Raw genomic sequence first — 22,775 nt, forward strand, 5'->3', positions numbered from 1 at the left:
GTCATCATCCTCACTTCCAAGGAGCATTCTGGCTGTATTTCTTCCAAAACAGACCTGTTCATTCTTCTAGCAGCCCATGGTGTAGTCATATTCTTTGCCAACACCATAACTCAAAGACATCAATTCTTCTTTGGTCTTCTTATTCATTATCTAGCTTTCACATGCATAGGAGGTGATTGAAAACGCCATAGCTTGGATCAGGTACACTTTAGTCCTCAAAGTGACATCTTTGCTTTTTAACACTTTAAAGAGGTCTTTTGCAGCAGATTTGCCTAATGCAATATACATCATTTGCTTTTCTGACTGCTACTTCCATGGGTCTAGGATCACTATGAGTCGGAACCGACTCAACGGCAGCAGGTTTGGTTGGTTTTTTACTTCCATGGGCATTAATTGTGGATCCAACTAAGATGAAATCCTTGACAATGTCAGTCTTTTCTCTTGTTTATCATGATGTTGCTTATTGGTCCAGTCATGAGGATTTTTGTTTTCTTTGTGTTGAGATGTAATCCATACTGAAGACTGTGGTCTTTGATCTTCATCAGTAAGTGCTTCAAGTCCTCTTCCCTTTCAGCAAAACAGGGTTGTGTCATCTGCATATCAAAGGCTGTTAAAGAATCTTCCATTAATCCTGATACCACATTCTTCTTTATATAGTCCAGTTTCTCAGATTATTTGCTCAGCATACATATTGAATAAGTATGGTGAAAGGATGCAACCTTGATAGTGTTGTTTAAGATTTCTGTGTCCTTACTAATTTTCTATCTACTTGTCTTATTGATTATTAAGAGAGGGTATTGAAATCTCCAACTATAATTGTGGATTTATCTATTTCTTCTTGCAGTTTCTATCACCTTCTGCTTCATTTATTTTGAAGCTCCATTATCAGGTGCATAAATGTTTTAGATTATGTGCCCTCATGGTGAAGTGATCCTTTTATTATTATGAAATGATCTTTTATATTCCTGGTTATAGTGTTTCCTTTGCACATCTACTATGACTAATATTTTATGTAACCACTTCAGCTTACTTTTATTAATGTTAGCATGGTATATCTTTTTCTGTCCCTTTATTTTTAACCTATTTGTGTTCTGATATTTAAAGTGTATTTCTTGTAGGCAGCATATAGTTGAATGTTGTGTTTTTATCCAATTTGACAGTCCCTGTATTTTAATTGAGTATTTAGACCATTTATATTTAGTGTGATTGTTGATGTGATTTGTTTCAAATCCATCATTTTGCTATTTGTTTTATATATGCCACATCCGTCCTTTGTTCATCTTTCCTTTTCTGCCTTCTTTTTGATTAACTGAGAGAAAGAAAAGGAGTTTTGAGACAACAATACCAATCTATTTATTAACCATATGGAAAAAGAAAATAGTCATTATTTCTTGAGGTTCTTTTGATCAACAAGATATAATTCACTCGGGATCTATAATCAAATTACTATGTTTTAAATCACTACCACTCATCCGTCAGATAGTTGTACTGTAGTGGCTTGCATGTTGCTGTGATGCAGGAAGCTATGCCATCAGCATTTCAAATACAGCAAGGTCACCCATAGTGGACAGGTATCAGTGGAGCTTCTAGACTAACAGAGACTTAGAAGAAAAAGGCCTGGGGATCTACATCTGAAAATTAGCCAATGAAAACCTTATAGATCACAACAGAACATTGTCCAACTCATATGCTTTGGGCTCATTATCAGGAGGGATCAATCACTGGAGGATGACATCATGTTTGGTGAAAGGGCCAATGAGGGTGTGGGAGACCCTTAGTGAGATGGGTTGGCATGATATCCGCAACGATGGACTCAACATGCTGGCAGTTGTGAGGATGACCCAGGACCGCAGGAGTCCAAGTAGACTCGATGGCAGCTAACAACAACAACATAGTTGTCCAAAATAACACCTCTCATGCAGTTAAGCCACCAACTTCAGACTCAGGCCCATTTGTTTCACTGTGCTTTCCACTTTTAGGGATTGCTTTTTCCCCTGGTTTGATTTAATTTTGTTCTAAAATTACATAAAACATTTACACGGTTCCAAAATCAAAACTACACAACAAGGTGCATTCAGAGAAGTTGAGCATAAATTCCTATCTCCTCTGCCCCATTTCTTCCTTCCTTCTATAGAAAACTACGTATTTCTTCCTGGTTTATTCTTGTATTTTCCTTTTAAATGATACATACGTTTATGTATTTGTATGTGTGTGTTTATGTATGCCTTTTTTGGTCTATCCATTCTTAATTAAAAGGTAGCACTCTGTATTATTTTGAAGTAAATCCCAGATAAACAACTTCACCCATAAGTATTCTAATGTGTATCCCTAAAACATAAGAACTTTCTGTTAAAAAAAAAGAAAATATAACCACAATGTCATCACTACTAAGGAAAAAACAAACAGACAAAAAACTCAGTACTCTCTTAGTAACATGAAATAGCCAGTCAGTGTTCAAATTGCCTCCATTGTCCATAAATATTTTTTTAGGATTTGTTATAATCAACATCCAAAGACTATCCGTTTATTTTAAGAGAGTGATGATAGGTAGCTGGAATCCACTAGCCACTCCTTGGAAACCCTATGGGGCAGCTCTACTCTGTCCATAGGGTCACTATGAGTGGGACTGGAATTGACTTGACATTCGGGCAATGTTTCTTAAATCTGTCTTTAATCTACAGGTTTTCCACTCACCCTTTTTCTTTTCTTTTAGTTTATTTGTTATAGAAACAGAATTTTTTGTAGAGTTATTCACATTCTGAATTTTGTTGATTGCATACCTGTGGTATCATTTAACAGGCTCCTCTCTTCCTGTGTTTCTTGTAAAACAAACAAACAAAAAAACAGTTGCTCGGAGTTGACTCCTACTCTGGTGACCCCATGTGTGTCAGAGAAGGACTTTGCACCATAGGGTTTTCAATGGCTGATTTTTCAGCAGTAGTTCACCACGCCTTTCTTCCAAGGTGCTTCTGGGTAAACTCAAACTGCCAGCCTTTCTGTTAGCAGCCGAATGCTCAACCATTTAATTCTGGAGGCTGGTTCAGGTTCCAGATTTTCTTTTTTTACTTGCTTGTTTGTTTTGCACTAATCCTTCCTACATAGTGGTTTGTATTTCTGTAAAGGACATAATGTTTGGTTGCTTCTTTTTATGTGGTACTAGCACCCATTGATGGGCAAAAGATGTGGCAGTCTGCTTCCCTAAAGATTTAAAGCCTCAGAAACCTATGGGGCAGTTCTACTCTGTCCTGTAGAGTCACTGACTCGGAATTGACTTGGCGGCAGTGGATTTGGTTTGGTTTGGTAACACCTGTTGATCATCTTTACCTGAATCCTTTATTTTATTAAAAACACCCTAGGAGCGCCTATTTTATTATTTTATTGGGGGCTACCAAATACTATTCTAATTCTCTCATCTCTTCTGCGTTTATTAACTGGTATGCTTCTACAAAAGGAGTCAACCTCTCATCAATGTCTTGATTACCCTGAAGTATAACCAGAAAAACCTGTTGCCATCGAGTTGATTCTGACTCATAGTGACCCTGAAGTATAGCTTATGCAAAAAAAGCAGGATAAAAGCTTGATTTTTCTTTCATTTTCGAGCATCTTCGAACACATACCCTGTTTTTTTTTTTTCTTTTGAAATTATCACTATGAACTCATGGATTTAAACATATTTGATATGTTTCATTCCATAGCAGTTACTGGTTTTATTAATACTTGGATTGTCTCATCTGTGGCCGTGGGGAACCTCTTCACTTCTTCCACTTTAGCTTTTGAGTCCTGTTGTGATCCCAGTAGTATTGGTGGATTCCTGACTCTGGTGTAACAAGATGTTCTAGGCTCATCTTACACATTTTCTTTCTTAAATATGAAATCAGCCACTTCTCCATGGAGCTGGTCCCCTTCAGTGGGAAGTGCATTGGAGAAGCCGTAGTCACAGTTGTAGGACTTCTTGTTACTCCTGGTTTTCATTGCTTATATGCCTTTACAGAGCAGGTTAAGTACTATTTTTTTTTGAAGGAGAAAAATAAATCCTGAATTTATACCGATATTTACAACTGAATCGAAAGATTATAGACTTTTTCTTAATGTCTTTGATTTTATATTTGTATTGTCTTTTTTCTGTGAAAATCTTTATTCCTTATATTAAAATAATTACCTACTTGCTTTATTCTCATTAGTATGTATATAATATTTGTAATAGTTTCAGATTATATCACACTAGGTATCTCTTGTCAAATTGTTCTTAGTTGCCATCATCGGGTTGGCCCCTGACCCATGGCAGCCCCACGCACAACAGAATGAAGCACTTCACCATCCCCATGATTGGCTACGGATCAGGACGTTGTGATCCACGGAGTTTTCATTGGGTGATTTTTGGAATAAGATCACCAGTTCTTTCTTCCCCCTCCCCTCTTAGTCTGGAATCTCTGCTGAAACTTGTTCAGCATCATAGCAGCACACAATCTACCGCTGAGAGATGGGTGGTGGCTGCATATGAGGTGTACTGGCCAGAAATTATAGCCACTGCTGAACCATCAGTGCCTCTCCATGCCAAATTACTCTATTTGAAAGTCTCTTGAAATAATTGCTTCATTTCTGTATTTAAGCTGCCAGCCTCATACGCAGATATGTGTGTTTCCTTTTTCTTTTGGTTCTTAGGTATTTCTTTTCATTTTGAATTAATTTTGTTTTATAACTATTGCTGTTGTTACGTGCCATCGAGTTGGTTCCGACTCATAGTGATGAATTATTTTTGCTTGTAAGGATGTTGTAGCTTTCCACATCTGGAAGAAATGGAATTTATAATTAAATATATATATCAAGCACCTATATCAATGATTCTCATGAGAGCAGTGACTCTCCCTAGGAGAGGTTTTGGAAATATATCTGAGTACTTTTGAATGCCCAAATGACTGGGTTAAGAAAGGGGGCTCCTGGATTTTGAAAGATTGAGGCCGTGGATCTACATCAGATGTCAGCTAACTTTTTCTAGAAAGGCATCGACAGTAAATAGTTTATGCTTTGTGAACCATATCGTCTCTGTCACAGCTGTTCAGCTCTGCCATTATAGCATGAAAGCAGCCACAGGCAGCACGTAAATGAATGAGCGTAGATGCATTCCAGTAAAACTTTATTTACAGAAATATTTGGTGGGCGCTAGTTTGCCAACTGCTGATCTAGGTGTCCATCAGTGCACAAAAATGACTTGTTCTCTGGTCTACAAAATGAGGAACATAGCTGAAAAACAGTGTAGAACCTCTGACTGTAGAAGCTCTCATAAAAAAGCATTTTTGCACGATTTTTTTCAAATTACTAAATTTATCTATTGTACTATTCATTGCATGGTTTTACTGTTAGCTGTGTCTTCCACAAACGTACCTGTGGTTTGATTGAGAAAAGACTGTACTCTGTTTTATTCAGTGTTCCCCTGCTATTCATAAGGTTTTCACTGGCTAATGCTTTTCAGAAGTAGATTGCCGGGTCACTCAAAAACAGCTGCAGCAGTATATCGACAGGGAACTGCCAGAAATTCAGGCTGGTTTCAGAACAGGACGTGGAACCAGGGATATCACTGCTGATGTCAGATGGATCCTGGCTGAAAGCAGAGAATACCAGAAGGATGTTTACCTGTGTTTTACTGACTATGCAAAGGCATTCGACTCTGTGGATCATAACAAACTATGGATAACATTGTGAAGAATGGCAATTCCAGAACACTTAATTGTGCTCATGGGGAACCTTTACATAGATCAAGAGGCAGTTGTTTGGACAGAACAAGGGGATACTGATTGGCTTAAAGTCAGGAAAGGTGTGAGGTAGGGTTGTATTCTTTCACCATACCTATTTAATCTGTACACTGAACAAATAATACGAGAAGCTGGACTATATGAGGAAGAACGGGGCATCAGAATTGGAGGAAGACTCATTCACAACCTGCGTTATGCAGATGACACAACCTTGCTTGCGGAAAGTGAAGAGGACTTGAAGCACTCACTAATGAAGATCAAAGACCACAGCCTTCAGTTTGGATTGCACCTCGACATAAAGAAAACAAAAATCCTCACAACTGGACCAGTGAGCAACATCATGATAAACGGAGAAAAGATTGAAGTTGTCAAGGATTTCATTTGACTTAGATCTACAATCAACAGCCGTGGAAGCAGCAGCCAAGAAACCAAAAGACGCACTGCACTGGGTAAATCTGGTGCAAAGGACCTCTTTAAAGTGTTAAAGAGCAAAAATGTCACCTTGAAGGCTAAGGTGTGCCTGACCCAAGCCATGGTATTTTCAGTCACATCATATGCATGTGAAAGCTGGACAATGAATAAGGAAGACCAAAGAAGAGTTGATGCCTTTGAATTGTGGTGTTGGTGAAGAATATTGAATATACCATGGACTGCCAAAAGAAAGAACAAATCTGTCTTGGAAGAAGTACAGCCAGAATGCTTCTTAGAGACAAAAATGGCGAGACTGCATCTTACATACTTTGGACATGTTGTCAGGAGGGATCAGTCCGTGGAGAAGGACATCATGCTTGGCAGAGTACAGGGTCAGTGGAAAAGAGGAAGACCCTCAACGAGGTGGATTGGCACAGTGGCTGCAACAGTGAGCTCAAGCACAGCAAAGATTGTAAGGATGGCTCAGGACCAGGCAGTGTTTCGTTCTGTTGTGCACAGGGTCACTATGAGTCGGAACCAACTCGACGGCACCTAACAATGACAACAACATGTTTTATTCAGAAATTTACTAAGACTTTTTAACCATTTTAAAAAAAGTCACAGGACTGATGGCAACACTGCTTTATGTATATATAAAAAAACCAAACCCAGTGCTGCCGAGTTGATTCCGACTCATAGCGGCAACCCTATAGGACAGAGTAGAACTGCCCCACAGAGTTTCCATGGAGCGCCTGGCGGATTCGAACTGCGGACCCTTTGGTTAGCAGCCATAGCATATGTATATGCATATGTATGTATACATATGTATGTATACATACATATGTGTATATGTATATATGTATGTGTATATTTTTGTTATTGTTGAGAAAATGCACAGCAGAGCATACATGAATTCAACAATTTCTACGTTTATAATTGATTACATTCTTCAAGTTGTACAAACATTCTCACTGCCCCCCTTCCAAATTGGTCCTCCCCCATTAACATAAACTCATTGCCCCCTAAGGTTCCTATTTATAGAATTGTTTTTGTCAACTCGATCCCATATAGAAAGAGCTTAAAAGAGCACAGTGTTCAAGGCAGACATTCTTACTAGTTTAGACACTGTTTGGTTTTAAGAAGACTTCAGGGAATAGTTTTGGTTTAAGGTTTAAAGATTATGTCAGGACAGTAGTTTCAGGGGTTCATCCAGCCTTCATGACTCCAGAAAGTCTGAATTCCATGAGAATTTGCAATTCTGTTCTATAGTTTTATCCTTTTGATCAGGATTCTTCTATAGAATCTTTGATCCAAAGGCTCAGTAATGGTAGCTGGGCATTATCCAATTCTTTTTTTTTCTGATCTCATGGTAAAGGAGGCACTTGTTCATGAAGGCAGTTAGCCACACATTCCATACCCTCCTCTTATTCCTGAGGCTCCTTTTTCCTCTGTTGCTCCAGGCAAATAGATACCAATTGTTGTACCTTGAATGCCCACTTGCAATCTTGGAAGACCCCAGGCACTACACAATGAACTAGGAGGTAGAACAGATGCATTAAACACAATATTAAGCCACTTGACTGGGATGCCCCAGGAAACCATGACCCTAAAGCTCCAAACCAAGGAACCAAGTCCCATGAGATGTTTGGTTGTACATAAACAGCCTCATCAGCTACTCTTTTGTTGTTGTTGTAAATGTATCTGTCACACAACTTTTGACAATACAACTTTTTACAGGTATACGTCTCATTGGCAGCAATTACATTAATTTAGCTATGCGATCCTATCCTTAACACGGTTTTTCTGTCACCATAAACTGAAAGTCAGTATTCTGTAAGCAATAATTCTTCTTTTCCCCCTCCATCCTGTCCCTGGTAACCACTAATAAACTTTGTTCTCTACACATTTGCCTTTTCTTGTCTTTTTATATAAACGAGGTTATACAATATTTCTCCTTTTGTGATTGACTTATTTCACTCACCGTAATGTCTTCCAGCTCCATCCATATTGTAGCATATATCAAGACTTCACTTCTTCTACTTGATGAATAGTATCCCCTTATCTGTTGATGGGGATTTAGGTTGTTTGCACCTTTTAACTATTGTGAATAGTACTGCAGTGAACATTGGTGTACAAGACTCTGTTTGAGTCTCTGCTTCAAGTCTTTTGAGTTTATACCTAGAAGTGGAATTGCCGGGTTATATGGTAGTTCTATTTTTAGGTTTTTGAGGAACCGTCAGACTGTTTTCCACAACAGCTGTACCATTTTGCATTCCCACCAGCAGTGGATGTGGGTTCCAGTTTCTCCACATTCTTGCCAACATTTGTTATTTTCTGTTTTTGGTTTTTTCTTAATCTTAGCCATCCTAGTGGTATATTATATTGATTGATTTTCTAATGTTGAACCACCTCTGCGTTCCTAGGATAAATCCTACTTGGTCCTGCTGTGTGGCCCTTTTATTATGCTGTTGGATTCTGTTCATTAGTATTTCACTGAGGATTTTCGTTCATAAGGGATCCTGGCCTGTAGTTTTTCTTGTGATGTCTTTATCTGGTTTTGGTATCAGCGTTATACTTACTCCATAGAATGAATTAGGGAGTGTTCCTTCTTTCTTGATCTTTTGGAAGAGTTTAAACAGGATTGGTGTCAATTCTTCTCTAAACGTTTGGTAGCATTTCCCAGTGAAGCCATCTGGCCCAGAATTTTTTTGGAGGGAAGGTTTTTGACCACCGATTCAATCTCTTCACATCTTATGGGTCTGTTGAGATTTTCTATTTCCTCTAGAGTCAGTTTGGTTAGGTTGTGTGCGTCTAAGAATTTGTCCATTTCATCTAGGTTATCCAGTTTGTTGCTGTACAATTGTTCATAATATTCTGTCATAGTTCTCTTTATTCCTGTCAGGTCAGTTGTAATGTCCCATCTTTCATTTCATATTTTCATTATTTGCATCTTTTTTTCTGCTGCAAATTGCTGCAGAAGGTGCTCTACAGTTCTGACTATGGGAGCAGACTCCACTGTGTAGTGCACCTTCTGTAGCAACTTGCAGCAGCCTGGCAGCCTCCCGTGACCCAGCTGAGGAGGGGTGGTTATGCTCTTACTGGACCCCTAGGAAGGTCTGCCTTGTTATCAGTATCTCCCCAGTAGATCGTTGGCTGTGAGTGCTGCTTCCACCCAAGACACCTGCTTCCTAGCACATAGCAGCCTCAGTCAGTAGTCTTCAATGCCAACCAGAAGCAGGGACAGATAGACTTGAACTGACCCCCAAGAAAGCCTGTCCTGTTGGTTAAGGGGTCTCAGTTATGGGGTGTGCAGGGAGGCAGGTAGAGCATTGAGTATGGGAACAGACTCCATTACAGGGGCCTTCTTAGCAGTTTGCAGCAGGCTTGCAGCCGACAGTGTCCTGGTGGGGTAGGTGCTAGCACCTTCTGAACAGATCCCCAGAGAGATCTGAGGTGTTGATTTTAGAGCAGAAGCTTAGGGGTCCTGTCTCTTTGTACAGACAGGGGCTGCGGTGGTTAGGGAAGTAGGCTCTTTTGCTAGGGTTGCTTCCCCAGTTCACAGTAGCCAGCAGGCCTCATGGTTGAGGGGAGGGACAGGGATGGTGGGTAAAGCGATCTTCCTGCCATATGCGATTCATTGCTTCTTGCCTGTCTGCAATTCCCCGCTGCTGTCCTCTGCTCCCCAACTCAAGAGTACGTCAAGACCAAGCACCATTTCCTCGTTATATTTCTTTTTGTATTTGTGGGGGAGGGTCAGAACCATGGTCTATTTATACCTCCATGTTTCTAGAATCCTCCAACACTGCTTGTAATATCTGATTTGCCAATATCAAATCTCCATTTGGAGATAATGTATTTCCATTGAATCTATACACATAGAAAAGGTATAAGCAATATTTAGTTGAATATTGTTATTTTGTAAGTGTAAATTTATTAATTATAAGAAGTTGTAAGCATTTATTTATGCTTTCTATTTTTTTTAAAGTAGTTGTGTATATGATGAATATATTGAAATACAACAGTTGCTCATTATCTTAATTTACTTTTGACATAGTATGTGGTCTGTAAGTTTCACTTCAGAAATGATAGAGAAGTTGTTATATTTATTTATTTATTTTGGTGTATGGAGAGCATTGAGTTTGGGGTAAGGACTACCACCTATGTATTTTTTAGACTCTCTAATCTCTCTGCTTAGCATATATTTTAGGGTTAGAGGTGAGAACAAGAGTCAGGAAGAGGGCAGCAACAAAGATAATTGTTTCTTGATCATTTGGTGTCTCGCAAAAAGCCTGCTCTCATAGTTCTTGTTTTCTCCTGCCCAGCTCTGCCTTTTCACAGCTTTGTGTTTCTCTGAGATGGGAACCCAGAAGAGGACTGATGAGTTCCTTTGGCTCTAAAAATCATGGCTCAGGTGAATTGGTGTTTCCTCATGCCTTCTTTAAATAGTTTGTTTTTCAGAGTCTGCATGTTTGCATTCATTATTCCTCAAACTTTCTTCCTAACTGACCCCTACGCAGGAATGTGCTCCCAATTTGTCCCATTCTGACCCCACCTCACTATCATCTTGTAAGTGATAGTGGCTTCCCTACATGCATCTGTCTTAGCTAACCTTTTTATTAAACAGTCCACTCAGCATTTTGACTAGGACTAATAGAAAAAAGCAAAGTCCCTGATTTGATAAGATAGAGAAAGATGTTAAATGGAACCACACATAAGAAAACGTCGAACTTCTCTTTAGATCTAAGTTTCCTGTTTAGACAAGAAAGGAGTTGGTCCTGACCAGGCTCAAAACAAGGGAAGAGCACACGCTGTGTGAGCTTTTTAAGATTGGGAACGTAATAACGTGATAAGGGGCTGAGGACAGAGAGATCTGGAATCTTCTCTGTCCTCAGGGGACCCATATTTGATGACTACTAATAATATGGATAATTGTATGGTTGAACATTATGTGCTGACCTACAGTATGTAATTTCGGATTCTGTTTTCTACCTTCTATTGCTTAGAACAAGGAAAAGGTACATTCAGGAGTGATGAATAGTAACAAGAAAGATTGTCACTCACATGCATAACTTGTTAAGAATTAAAAACTCCCAGAACTAAGAAATACGTAAATATTTTTATGTAACCTGAGATGTTCAAATATGAGCAATTATAAATTCAGATACATGCATTGTATGGAGCCAATCTATAGCCAGGAACAAAAATATTTACTAAATTATTCGTGACAAGGAAAATGCTTATGGTGTAAAATTCTGATATAATGGTGAACCTGAGGCTTCATAATATAAAATCATATTTTATAAGATTTCATAGAAAGATTTCCCTAGTTATTTTTTTCTTATTCCTTAAATAGAGAAGAAGAGAGAAACTTAGATTTATTGAGAATGTGTGATATACAAGATACAGGCTGGTTATGTATGCTGTTTTTTTAAATTGAGATACCGCATTTACTTTATTAATTCCAAGACTTATGTGCATAATGAGATCTTCTGTACGCAGGAAATATCTACAGCAACAGGAATAATCAGGAACGTGTTGGCACTTGAGAAGCACTAACCACTTCACTGTCTCTTGCCCATTCAGAGGGTTCCCAGCCTCTTTGCTTTGTTGTTTCTTTGTGAAGTGCTCTCTATCATTTCCCCTTCCATTGAAAAATCATTTTCTCGATTTCAACAACTAATTTTATCTTTGTTGTTCCAGAGATCAGTGATGTTCAAGGATGTTGCCATCGACTTCTCTCAGGAAGAGTGGGAATGCCTGGACTCTGCTCAAAGGGACTTGTATAGAGATGTCATGCTGGAGAACTACAGCAACTTGGTGTCACTAGGTAAGGATATCTTATCTAGCATTTCAGCATCTACCCTTAGAATGGTTGCTTTCTCTTACTCCATTTCAAGGTGGCATTTTAAGTAATGAACTGAATTTCTTGTTCTCAAGGGAATGGTTTGAAATAACTGCAGGTAGAAACAAATAGCTTCATGTTGTTGTTGTTAGGTGCTGTCGACTCGGTTCCGATTTATAGTGACTCTATGCACAACAGAACAAAAAACTGTGTGGTTCTGCGCCATCCTTACAATCAGTGTTATGCTTGAGCTCATTGTTGCAGCCGCTGTGTCAATCCACCTCCTTGAGAGTCTTCCTCTTTTCCACCGACCCTGTACTTTGCCAAGCATGATGTCCTTCTCCAGGGCCTGATCCCTCCTGACAACATGTCCAAAGTATATAAGACGCAGTCTCGCCATCCTTGCTTCTAAGGAACATTCTGGTTGCACTTCTTCCAAGACAGATTTATTCATTCTTTTGGCAGTCCATGGTATATTCAATATTCTTCCCCAACACTGCAATTCAAAGGCGGCAGTCCTTCTTTGATCTTCCTTATTCATTGTCCAGCTTGCACATGCATGTGATGCAATTGAAAATACCATGGCTTGGGTCAGGTGCACCTTAGTCTTCAGGGTGATGTCTTTGCTCTTTCAACACTTTGAAGAGGTCCTTTGCAGCAGATTTGCCCAATGCAGTGCGTCTTTTGATTTCTTGACTGCTGCTTCCACGGCTGTTGATTGTGGATCCAAGTCAAATGAAATCCTTGACAACTTCAGTCTTTTCTCCATTTATCGTGATGTTGCTCATTGGTCCAGTTGTGAGGATTTTTGTTTTCTTTATGTTGAGGTGCAATCCACACTGAAGGCTGTGGTCTTTGATCTTCATTAGTAAGTGCTTCAAGTCCTCTTCACTTTCAGCAAGCAAGGCTGTGTCATCTGCATAACGCAGGTTGTTAATGAGTCTTCCTCCAATCCTGATGCCCACTTCTTCTTCATATAGCCCAGCCTCTTGGATTATTTGCTCATCATACAGATTGAATAGGTATGTTGAAAGACACAACCCTGCCTCACACCTTTCCTGACTTTAAACCAATCAGTATCCCCTTGTTCTGTCCGAACAACTGCCTCTTGGTTTATGTAAAGGTTCCTCATGAGAACAATTAAGTGTTCTGGAATTCCCATTCTTTGCAATGTTATCCATAATTTGTTATGATCCACAAAGTCGAATGCCTTTGCGTAGTCAATAAAACAAAGGTAAACATCTTTCTGGTATTCTCTGCTTTCAGCCAGGATCCATCTGACATCATGGCTTCATAGAACACCTTTATCTTCTCTGTCCTTCAAAAAGCCTTAGCTTTGCCTTATAATTACCTGTCTTCCTTGATGATCAAGGAGCTAGATTTGAATTCTTAGACACTTGCAATATTGTCAGAAAAACAAGTCTATGCATTGTTACAGTATAAATCTTCTTGTTGTTAGGTGCCGTCTAGGTGGCTCTGACTCATGGCAACCCTGTGTACAACAGAACGAAACACTGTCCAGTCCTGTGCCATCCTCACAGTCACTGCTGTGTTTGAGCCCATTGTTGCAGCCACTGTGTCTGTCCATCTCATTGAGGGTCTTCCTCTTTTTTGCAGACCCTTTGCTTTACCAAGCATGATATTCTTCTCCAGGGACTGGTCCCTCCTGATAACATGTCCGAAGTATGTAAGAGAAAGTCTCACCATCCTCCTTTCCAGGGAGCATTCTGGCTGTACTTTTTCCAAGACAGATTTGTTCATTCTTCCGGCAGTCCGTGGTGTATTCCATATTCTTCACCAACACCATAATTCAAATGCATCAGTTCTTCTGTCTTCCTTACTTATTGTCTAGCTTTCTCATGTGTAGGAGGCAATTGAGAATGCCGTGGCTTAAATCTGCTTAATCCACCACTGCCATTCAGTCGATTCCAACTCATTGCGACCCTGTAAACAAACAAACAAACAAAAAACCCAGTGTGACATAGGACAGGGTAAATCTGCCCCATAGGGTTCCCAAGGCTGTAAATCTTTCCGGAAGCTGACTGCCACATCTTTCTCCTGCAGAGTGGCTGGCGGGTTTGAACTGCCAGCCTTTTGGTTGGCAGCTGAGCGCTTTAACAACTGCGCCACTAGGGGCTCCTTTAAATTTGCTTAGAGGTACCAAAAATAATCCACAGGCCCAATCAAAAGCAACAAAATAAAAGTGTAGAAATCTATGATTTTTCTGACTATCGGAAGAGCTTATCGCATGTACATAGTGATAGAGGGGATGGCTACATTTCACTCCCGACTCATCGAGCACAGTCTTTTACAAACCACAGACACGTTCTCTTACGTGTGCTTTGTGGTTGGATGTTACATTTTAGGAAGTTTGCCCTTTACCTTGGATGAATATGCCGGAATCACCTTTTATCGAAAAATGGCTCAGGAAGAACCTGTGATTGTCTAATGAAGTCTCTCGTTTTTCCTGTAGCAAAATAATACGGGACAGAGCCTATGTCAATTAAAAGCTCAGTAACTAATTTTCCCCCCTAGATGATCACTTTATTCCCTGTGCTCCTCAAGTCACTGGAATATAATGTCTTTTGACCCTTCAACCTTCTTTCCTCTGAAGGCTTTCTTAAATTTATTGGTTGGCACACTTCCTGAAGGATCCAAGTTGTGTGGGAAAAAGACTTCCAGAGAAAAGCAAGAGCTTTTTAGCATGATCCCCTAAGAGATCCCTCCAGATCATAACTTCCTCTCCCTCCCAGCCTTTTATTATAATAGCGAAAGGAAGGGCTCTTGCTCTTCCCTAGTGACAACACTGTTATGTAAATTCCTTTCCAGAGTTTTATTTACTTAAACTTATATAATTGTCTCCATTCTTAAAAATGTGTTCATTCATTCAAAATACATCTATTGAGGGCCTATTTTGTACGAAGGGAGCCCATAATGGAACAAAAGCAAGTTCTCTGATTTGATAAGATAGAAAAGGATGGTAAATGAAACCACACATAAGAAAACTTTGAGCCCCTCTTTAATCTCCATTTCCTGGTCAGAAGACGGGAGTTGGTCTTGACTGGGCTGAGGATTAGGACGTGGCCAGAGCTCACATTTCCTGAGCTTTTTAGAGCTGGGAACAGAGTCATCGGGAGTCTTCCCAGGAGCCCATAACTGACACATACCAATACTGTGGGTTGTTCACAGTTGAACGTGATGTGCTGATGTAGAATGTGTAAGTTAGGGTTACGTCTTCCACCCTCTGCTGTCAGCATCCAGGCAGATGGGGTCGTAGGTATCAAGGCCTCGGGGCGGCATGAACTGGTAGGAGGAACAGGTGTAAAAACACAGTCGAAAGAAGAATGTGCGATAAACTAGCCAGAAGTAAAGACAGAGTTAGGCAATAAAAAAAGCAAGTTGAAATGTTATTCTCTAAGGTGATGCCCTCTGACTCCTGGCCGAAGCAAATGCGAGTCCTCTCTGGAGGAAAGCAGGAGGCCTTCAGAGTTCTCACACATTAGGGTCAGTAGAAGGTGAGCAAACCCACAAGGAAACAGGTCACAGGGGAGTGAGTGAGAATCTAAAGAAAAAGATTTACATGGCTAAAAACTTCAGACATTGGAAGTATTAGATGTAGATATAAACTATTTGCCTGAGAAGTCTTAAAAGAAATAAACTAATTAAATTTAAAAAGACGGCAAGCAGTTAGACATTTTCGTAAAACAGTGGATGACCCTGACCGGGACTGATCCTGCCAGGGGCTTTTCTTTCACCCAATGTTGCTGCTAGTCTTTTCTTCCCTGTTTGAAGCTAGGTTTACTAAATTTGAATTTCAGAAGACATGGCTGGGTAGAGGGCTAGAGGCCATCATGTGACCTGATATCAGTTTGATCTCAGTAAAGGAGGGAGGACAGGGTTCAATGAATCATATTAAAATTAGCCAGTTGTTGATCTTCTATATTTCTCCTTCCTCTTTGTATCTAGTTTCTTCAAGCCATTTGCTTTTTCTGGAATCAAAATAGTCTCCCTACAATGCATATAGAATAACTGCTCAGAATAAACCTTACATTAAAAAAAGTTTTAAGGATCAAATATTGGTAAATTTGACTATATGAAAATTATTCTTTTTATCAAAAGATATCATTAAAAGAAAGTAAAAAAGACAAGCCATGAATTGGGTGAAGATATTTGCAGTACATATAGCCAACAATGAAATTATGTCCCGACTATTAAAAGCTTCTACAGATTGATTAAAAAAAAAGATAAATAACCCATTTGAAGAAAATGGTGAAAGACATAGTTCAAAGAGAAGGAAACGCGAATAGCCACTACACATATGAAAAGGTACTCAGCCTCATTAGCAGTCAGGAAATGCAAATTAAAACCACAGTGAGATAATTACGTCACACCCCCTAGATTGGCAAACCACCACCCACCCATCTGTCAGTTTGTCATACTTGGGTGGCTTGCATGTTGCTGTGATGCTGGGAGCTGTGCTACTGGTATGTCACATATCAGCAGGATCACCCATGGTGTATCGCTTTCAGCAGCATTTTCAGACTTAGGCAGATTAGGAAGAAAGTCCTGGCAATCTGCTTCTGAAAATTAGCCCATGAAAACCTTACGGATCACAACAGAACGTTGCCTAACTCGCGTGCTTTGGGAGCATCATCAGTAGGGACTAGTTACTGGAAGAGAACGTCATGTTTGGTTAAGTACAGGTCCAGGGAGGGCGAGGGAGACCCTCGGCGAGAAGGACTGGCACAACAGCTGAAACGATGGACTCAAACATGCCAGTGATTGCGAGGATGACACCGGACCCGGCAAGGTTTCATTCTGTTGTATATGAAGTCACCATGAGTCAGAGTCAACTCAATGTCAGCTCTTTGTCTAGACTGGCAACAATTAAGAAGTCTGACAGTACCAAATGTTGGCAACCTTTGGAGGTAGAAGCGGTCTATATTCATTATTCACAGTAGGCAAAAAATGAAAACAACCCAAATGTCTAACTGATGAATAGATAAATAAAATGTGGTATACTGTTACAGTTCAGTATTACTCAGCAATAAGAAGGAGCGACGCTCTGATTCGTGCTACCACACGAATGTACCTTTACTTAAGCTAAGTGAAAGAAGCCAGTCACAAAGGACTGCAGGTTGTATGATCTCATTCACGTGAAATGTCTCAAATAGGCAAATCTGTAGAGACAGCTAGTACATTAGTGGTTGTGCAGGTCTGGGGGAGGCAAAAGAGTGGGTGGAGAGTGCGGGAATGGGGACTGATAGCTAGTAGGCACAGGATTTCTTTTTGGGGTGATAAAACTTATAAAATTACGTTGTGGGGATTGTTGCATAACTGTGAATGTAGTAAAAACCATTGAACATTTTAATGGATGGAGTGTAGGTATGAGAATAATATCACAGTGAAGCTAGTTGTTTTTTTAACTGCTCTATAGCTTACTGGTGAAAGTATCAATTGGTATAACCACTTTGGCAAAGAATGTGGGAGTGATTTCCAAGCTTATACGTACTTGTGTGCACTTCAGAAATAGCTGGAGGTCTTTAAAAAAAATAGTTCAGAGCCCAGGCCACACCCAAGACCAATTAAATCACAATCTCTGTAGGTTGTTCAAGTATTCGGACATGTTTGGTAACCACTGAGATTTGGTATCATCTGAGAATCTGTTTTTTAAATTTGTGTGTTCACCTCATTTAATCGTTATTCCCAATACCTTTGGGTTTATTTCCCTCCTATTTTATGCTTTTCATTTACTCTTTTTATCCTCCCCTACGCTTCCTTTTTAAAATCTCTTTCCTTATATGAGTTGAAAACGATTTTGTAAAAATTCCATTTCCCCCCTTGTTTAATTTGGGAGATATACACTATTTGTATACTTTAATGGTTACCCTTAAAATTTTATGATGTCCATATAATTCATTTTAATGCAAATGAAATTTTGTAGATTTCATTCATTGTAATAGTGTTTGGGCTCATGTACATATTTAATGCAAAGCCGTTTATTCAGTGCACTACAATATTTGATTTGCATACCGCTTTGCAGAAATCTTGCAATAAACTCTGCCCGGCACCACCATCACCACCAAGGGTTTTATGGTCAACAAGTTGAAAAATAACATATATAAACTAGAGTGTCCAATGTGAAATAAACGGGTGACTGTTGTGGCAGTGAGTCAAGGTTCCATAGAGAGAGGAGAGACTGACATTTCTATGTCAAATATGTAGTTCATTGTCACAAAATTCTTGTCAAGAGGGTAAAAGCAGTGTATGACTGTTTCTTTCTCCACACTTTTACCAACATTGAATATTATCACTTAAAACTATTTTTGTCAATTCATAGATTAAAAATGGACATATCCCTGTGATTATTGGTGAGTTTAAATATTTTGGGGGTATTTCTGCCTGTTTTGGCCATGTAATCATTATCATTATCCTGTTGGTCTCACTATCCAAATACATTCTTAATTTAATAAAGTCTAAAGTTACTGTCTGCCTTTCCCCAGGACAATATAAGGATCTTAGAATGCTTTAACTTTGGTCAGTCTCTCCCATCTAACATATTATCGTTGTTTGGTATTTTAGTTCTCTTTCCTTTTTTAACCCCCAAAATGAGGAGTATTTTTATTTTATAATGATAAAATTTGCTTCAGTTTGTTCACATGATTATCCTTTAATTTGCACACCATTCCTTAAACAGTTTGAGCTCAACTACTAACCTAAGAGGTTGGCAGTTTGAACCCACCCAGCAGCCCAAAGGAAGAAAGACTTGGAAATCTGCTTCTGTTAACATCACAGCCAACTAAACCCTACGGAAAACAGTTCTACCCTGTAACACATGGGGTTGCCATGAATCTGAATTGACTTGATGGCAACGGATTTTGTTTTGTCTTTTATTCCTCTGTCATCATGTCTTTTAGAATCATTTTATTTATCCTGAAATACATTAGTGAAGGCCTATTGCTAGTAAATGCCCTCAGTTTTTATTTTTGTTGCTGTTGTAAAATAATCTTATTTCACTGTCATTCTTGTCTGATGATGTAACTGGGTATAAAATTGTATATTAACAACTATTTTTTTCTCAGCTCTTTGAAGATATTATTCCACTGTCTTCTGGCTTCTATTGTTGCTCTTGAGAAGTCTGCCATCTGTCTCATTGTTGTTCTTTTTGTAAGTAATCTGTATTTTCTCTTTGGTTGCTTTTAAGACTTTTTCTTTAGGATTTTAGTACAATTGATTATATTATTTCTTGTACAGAAATTGGTATTTACTCCCTCTCTCAGATCTGTTTCCTTTTCTTTTTGCTTCTACATGGTCCCTTTCTCATGCTTTTTATTTTATATTTTCGTATAGTTCAAGCATTTATGTTATATGCGTTGACAATATCTGTTTCTGAGGAACAAGTCTACTTCTGGCTGTTACTTGCATGCAATATGTAATTATGAGTTATCCATAGGATTTTTTTCTCCTTTTCATTGAGAGTCTAGGCCAAGTCTGAAAAATTCCTTGTCACTTTCTTTTGCAGTCAGGTGGACTTTTTCCCTTTCCCTAAATTGTAGGCCTTAAAAAAAAAAAAAAATTTTTTTTTTTTTTTTTTTGCCTTAGATAGTTCCAATTTTGTGAAGAGAGTCAGTTCTAATCCCTGACTTTTTGAGGGCTCATGGCCTTGTCTTCTGGATTTTGTCAGACCATTAAGATACAAACTTTTAGGAAGCTGAAGTCAGCAAACTCTCAAGGGTAGCTGTGGCTTGAGAGCATGTTTACCTCTCTAGTTTCTGGCTGCCACTTCATTGTGTCCCCCGTGAATATTCCGAATTTCTTTTAAGCTTGGCCATGCTTTTAAAAGGATGTTTGTCTTATTTTATCCAGCATTTCTTGGTGTTTTTCAGGAAATCTGATGTACCATTTACATATTTATAATATTGAATCCTTCTGTCTTAAACATGCTATATCTGGATTTATGTCCTTATGTAAAGTTTCATTGGTTTTTCTTTGAAGTTCTTACACATTTCTTGTTAAGTAATTTCCTCAGCACTTTATAAATTTTCTGGGCATTATGAATGAAAATCTTTTGTTCTATGGCATTTTCTGAATGGTTAATACTTTCTCATACTTTTGATTTTATATTTTCATATATTTCAAGCATTTATATTATATGCATCATTCAACAATTTTCATTTCTGAGGAACAGGTCTAGCTCTGCTGTTTCTTGCATACATAGGGTCTCTTATGCAATGAATTTCCCACAGGGTTTTTTCTCCTTTCCTTTTTCCCCCGTATATATATATGACAAATTATTGACTTCTGTAAATTGATGGTAACCTTACAGAAATACTTAGCAGCTTTTCAGTGGATAATATTGGATTCCTAGGTAGACAATTTTGCTCTCTACATAAAATGTTTTTTCCTTTTCTATTTATACCATTTTTTAAAACTATATAACTGGTGGGACCTCTAGCACAATTTGAGAGCAAATAGTTGGTGTTGTGAAAGTTCCTTCATGTGGCCTTTTGTCTTGATTCTTTGGAAAAACAGCTTGAGAGATTTTTCACCTAAACCCTGAGGAGTTATCTTTGCCCTAGTTTTCTATCCCAGGTGGTTTGTTAGTTTTGTCTAGGTTGATTGACATTTCCTGGGTAAACTGTAAACAACTTGGTTTGACATCCTTTGGTCCTGGGCTGCAGCCTGACCTGGGATTGGTATGCACTTTGCAGTGATTGGTCAATATACTATGCAAATAAAGTGACTATGGACTATAAAAATGAGGCGACTATAGCCTACTATTTAAGTGAAGTGTCCGTGGCCTACTGAGAAGGGATTGGTCAGTTTGTGGCCCTGCTGGGAGGGCTGCCTTGAAATTCACAAGGAGTAGTGTATATATGCAGCCAGCCCCACAGAGGTTTTAGAGACAGAAAGAAGCAGGAAGAAGCACAAAGGAGAAAAGTCAAGAGAGAAGAGAGAAAGGAGGCAAGAAACCTCCTAAAAGAGCTGTAATACCCCTCAAGGGCTGTAACAGTAAGACAGTGACAAAGGGGCCCAGTGGCAGAGTCAGTAGTGACAGAGAGTAGGGCCAAGAGGAGCCTATCCTTGGGCTGAGAGGAAGCCTGCATGACCAAGATCTAAGAGAGCTGTTCTGCACTGAAGAAGGGAGACTTTGCCTACATGCTTCCTGATTCTGATCCTGAGATGTAGCCTGTTCATCCTGATCCCTAGGTGTACCCTGGTATTTCCTTAATAAAGCACTTAAATGTAAGTATGGCCTGTGAGTTCTGTGTGGCTGTTGCAATGGATTATTGAACCCAGCAGAGAAGTAGAGAGTACTGTGGAAGGAGATGGCTGATGTCAAAATTGGTAAAAAGGTTGGAGAGTGGAGATATGTCTGACCTACACCTCATGGAAATCAGCTTTGGACTGATTCTGGACATTACCCTTCCTGAACTTAGACAGGTTTTGATGCTGCTGCTACTACTACCACCATTTCACAGGTGGTATCCTTTTTTTTTTTTTTTCGAACTTCACTGGGAGTGCTTCTAAAGTTTAACTGTTAAATCTATTGTTTCTATAGGTTTCTGGTCGGTAGCCTTAATTAGGCTAAAGGAAGAAACATTCTGGTTTTAGTTTATGATAATGGACTTTGAAATATATTAAATTTTTCTTGCATTTCTTAAAAAAAAAACCTATATTTTTTATAATTTAAGTTCTTTATGTGGTAAATATATTTTCTGATATTGAACTAATCCACCATTTGTGGGATAAATTTTATTTGATCATGACATGTCAGTCCTTAAATACTTAGACTAGGAAGGACCTGGTGGTCTACTTTTGAAAAGAATTAGCCAATGAAAACCTTATGAATAGCAGCAGAACACTGATATAGTGACAGAAGATGAACCCCTCAGGTTGGAAGGCACCCAAGAGATGACTGAGGAAGAGCTGCCGCCTCAAAGTAGAGTCAGCCTTAATGATGTGGATGGAGTCAAGCTTTCAGGACCTTTATTTGCTGATGTGGCACAACTCAAAACAAAAAGAAACAGCTACAGACATCCATTAATAATCGGAACATGGAATGTACGAAGTATGAATCTAGGAAAATTGGAAATCATCAAAACCAAAATGGGGAGGGGGGAGGGAGAGGGATTCACTAATTAGATAGTAGACTAGAACTAATTTAGGTGAAGGGAAGGACAACACAATACAGGAGAGGTCAGCACAACTGGACTAACCTAGAAACAAAGAAGTTTCCTGAATAAACTGAATGCTTCGAAGGCCAGCATGGCAGGGGTGGGGGCTTGGGGACCACGGTTTCAGGGGACATCTAGGTCAATTGGCATAATAAAATCTATTAAGAAAACATCCTGCATCCCATTTTGGAGAGTGGTGTCTGGGGTCTTAAATGCAAGTGGCCATCTAAGATGCATCAATTGTTCTCAACCCACGTGGAGCAAAGGAGAATGAAGAACACCAAAGACACAAGATAAGTATGAGCCCAAGAGTAAGAATGGGTGGCATAAATCATAGACTACATAGGCCTGAGACCAGAAGAACTAGATGGTGCCTGGCTACAACCGATGACTGCCATGACATGGAACACAACCGAGAATCCCTGAAGGAGCAGGAGAGCAGTGGGATGCAGACCTCAAATTCTCGTAAAAAGACCAGACTTAATGGTCTGACAGAGGCTAGAAGGACCCCACAGGTCATGGTCCCCAGGCCTTTTGTTAGCCCAAGACAGGAACCATTCCCAAAGCCAAACCTTAAGACAGGGATTGGACTGG

The 22,775-nt window shown here is 39.3% G+C and overlaps 1 protein-coding gene across 3 annotated transcripts in view; it reads left to right on the forward strand.

The window, feature by feature from the left end:
- Positions 1–22,775, forward strand: part of LOC100660062 (zinc finger protein 420) — a 41,119-nt gene that overhangs the window by 2,762 nt on the left and 15,582 nt on the right. For 2 of the 3 annotated variants that reach the window (XM_064293227.1, XM_064293226.1), the window contains exons 2-3: positions 10,484–10,572; positions 11,862–11,988. In XM_064293227.1, the coding sequence (XP_064149297.1) occupies positions 10,564–10,572; positions 11,862–11,988 (136 nt within the window). In that variant the 5' untranslated portion in view covers positions 10,484–10,563. The remainder of the gene's footprint in view (positions 1–10,483; positions 10,573–11,861; positions 11,989–22,775) is intronic. The other variant, XM_064293228.1, reaches the window with a different exon arrangement.

The sequence above is a fragment of the Loxodonta africana genome, chromosome 11, assembly GCF_030014295.1.
Source record: "Loxodonta africana isolate mLoxAfr1 chromosome 11, mLoxAfr1.hap2, whole genome shotgun sequence".
Classification (NCBI taxonomy): domain Eukaryota; kingdom Metazoa; phylum Chordata; class Mammalia; order Proboscidea; family Elephantidae; genus Loxodonta; species Loxodonta africana.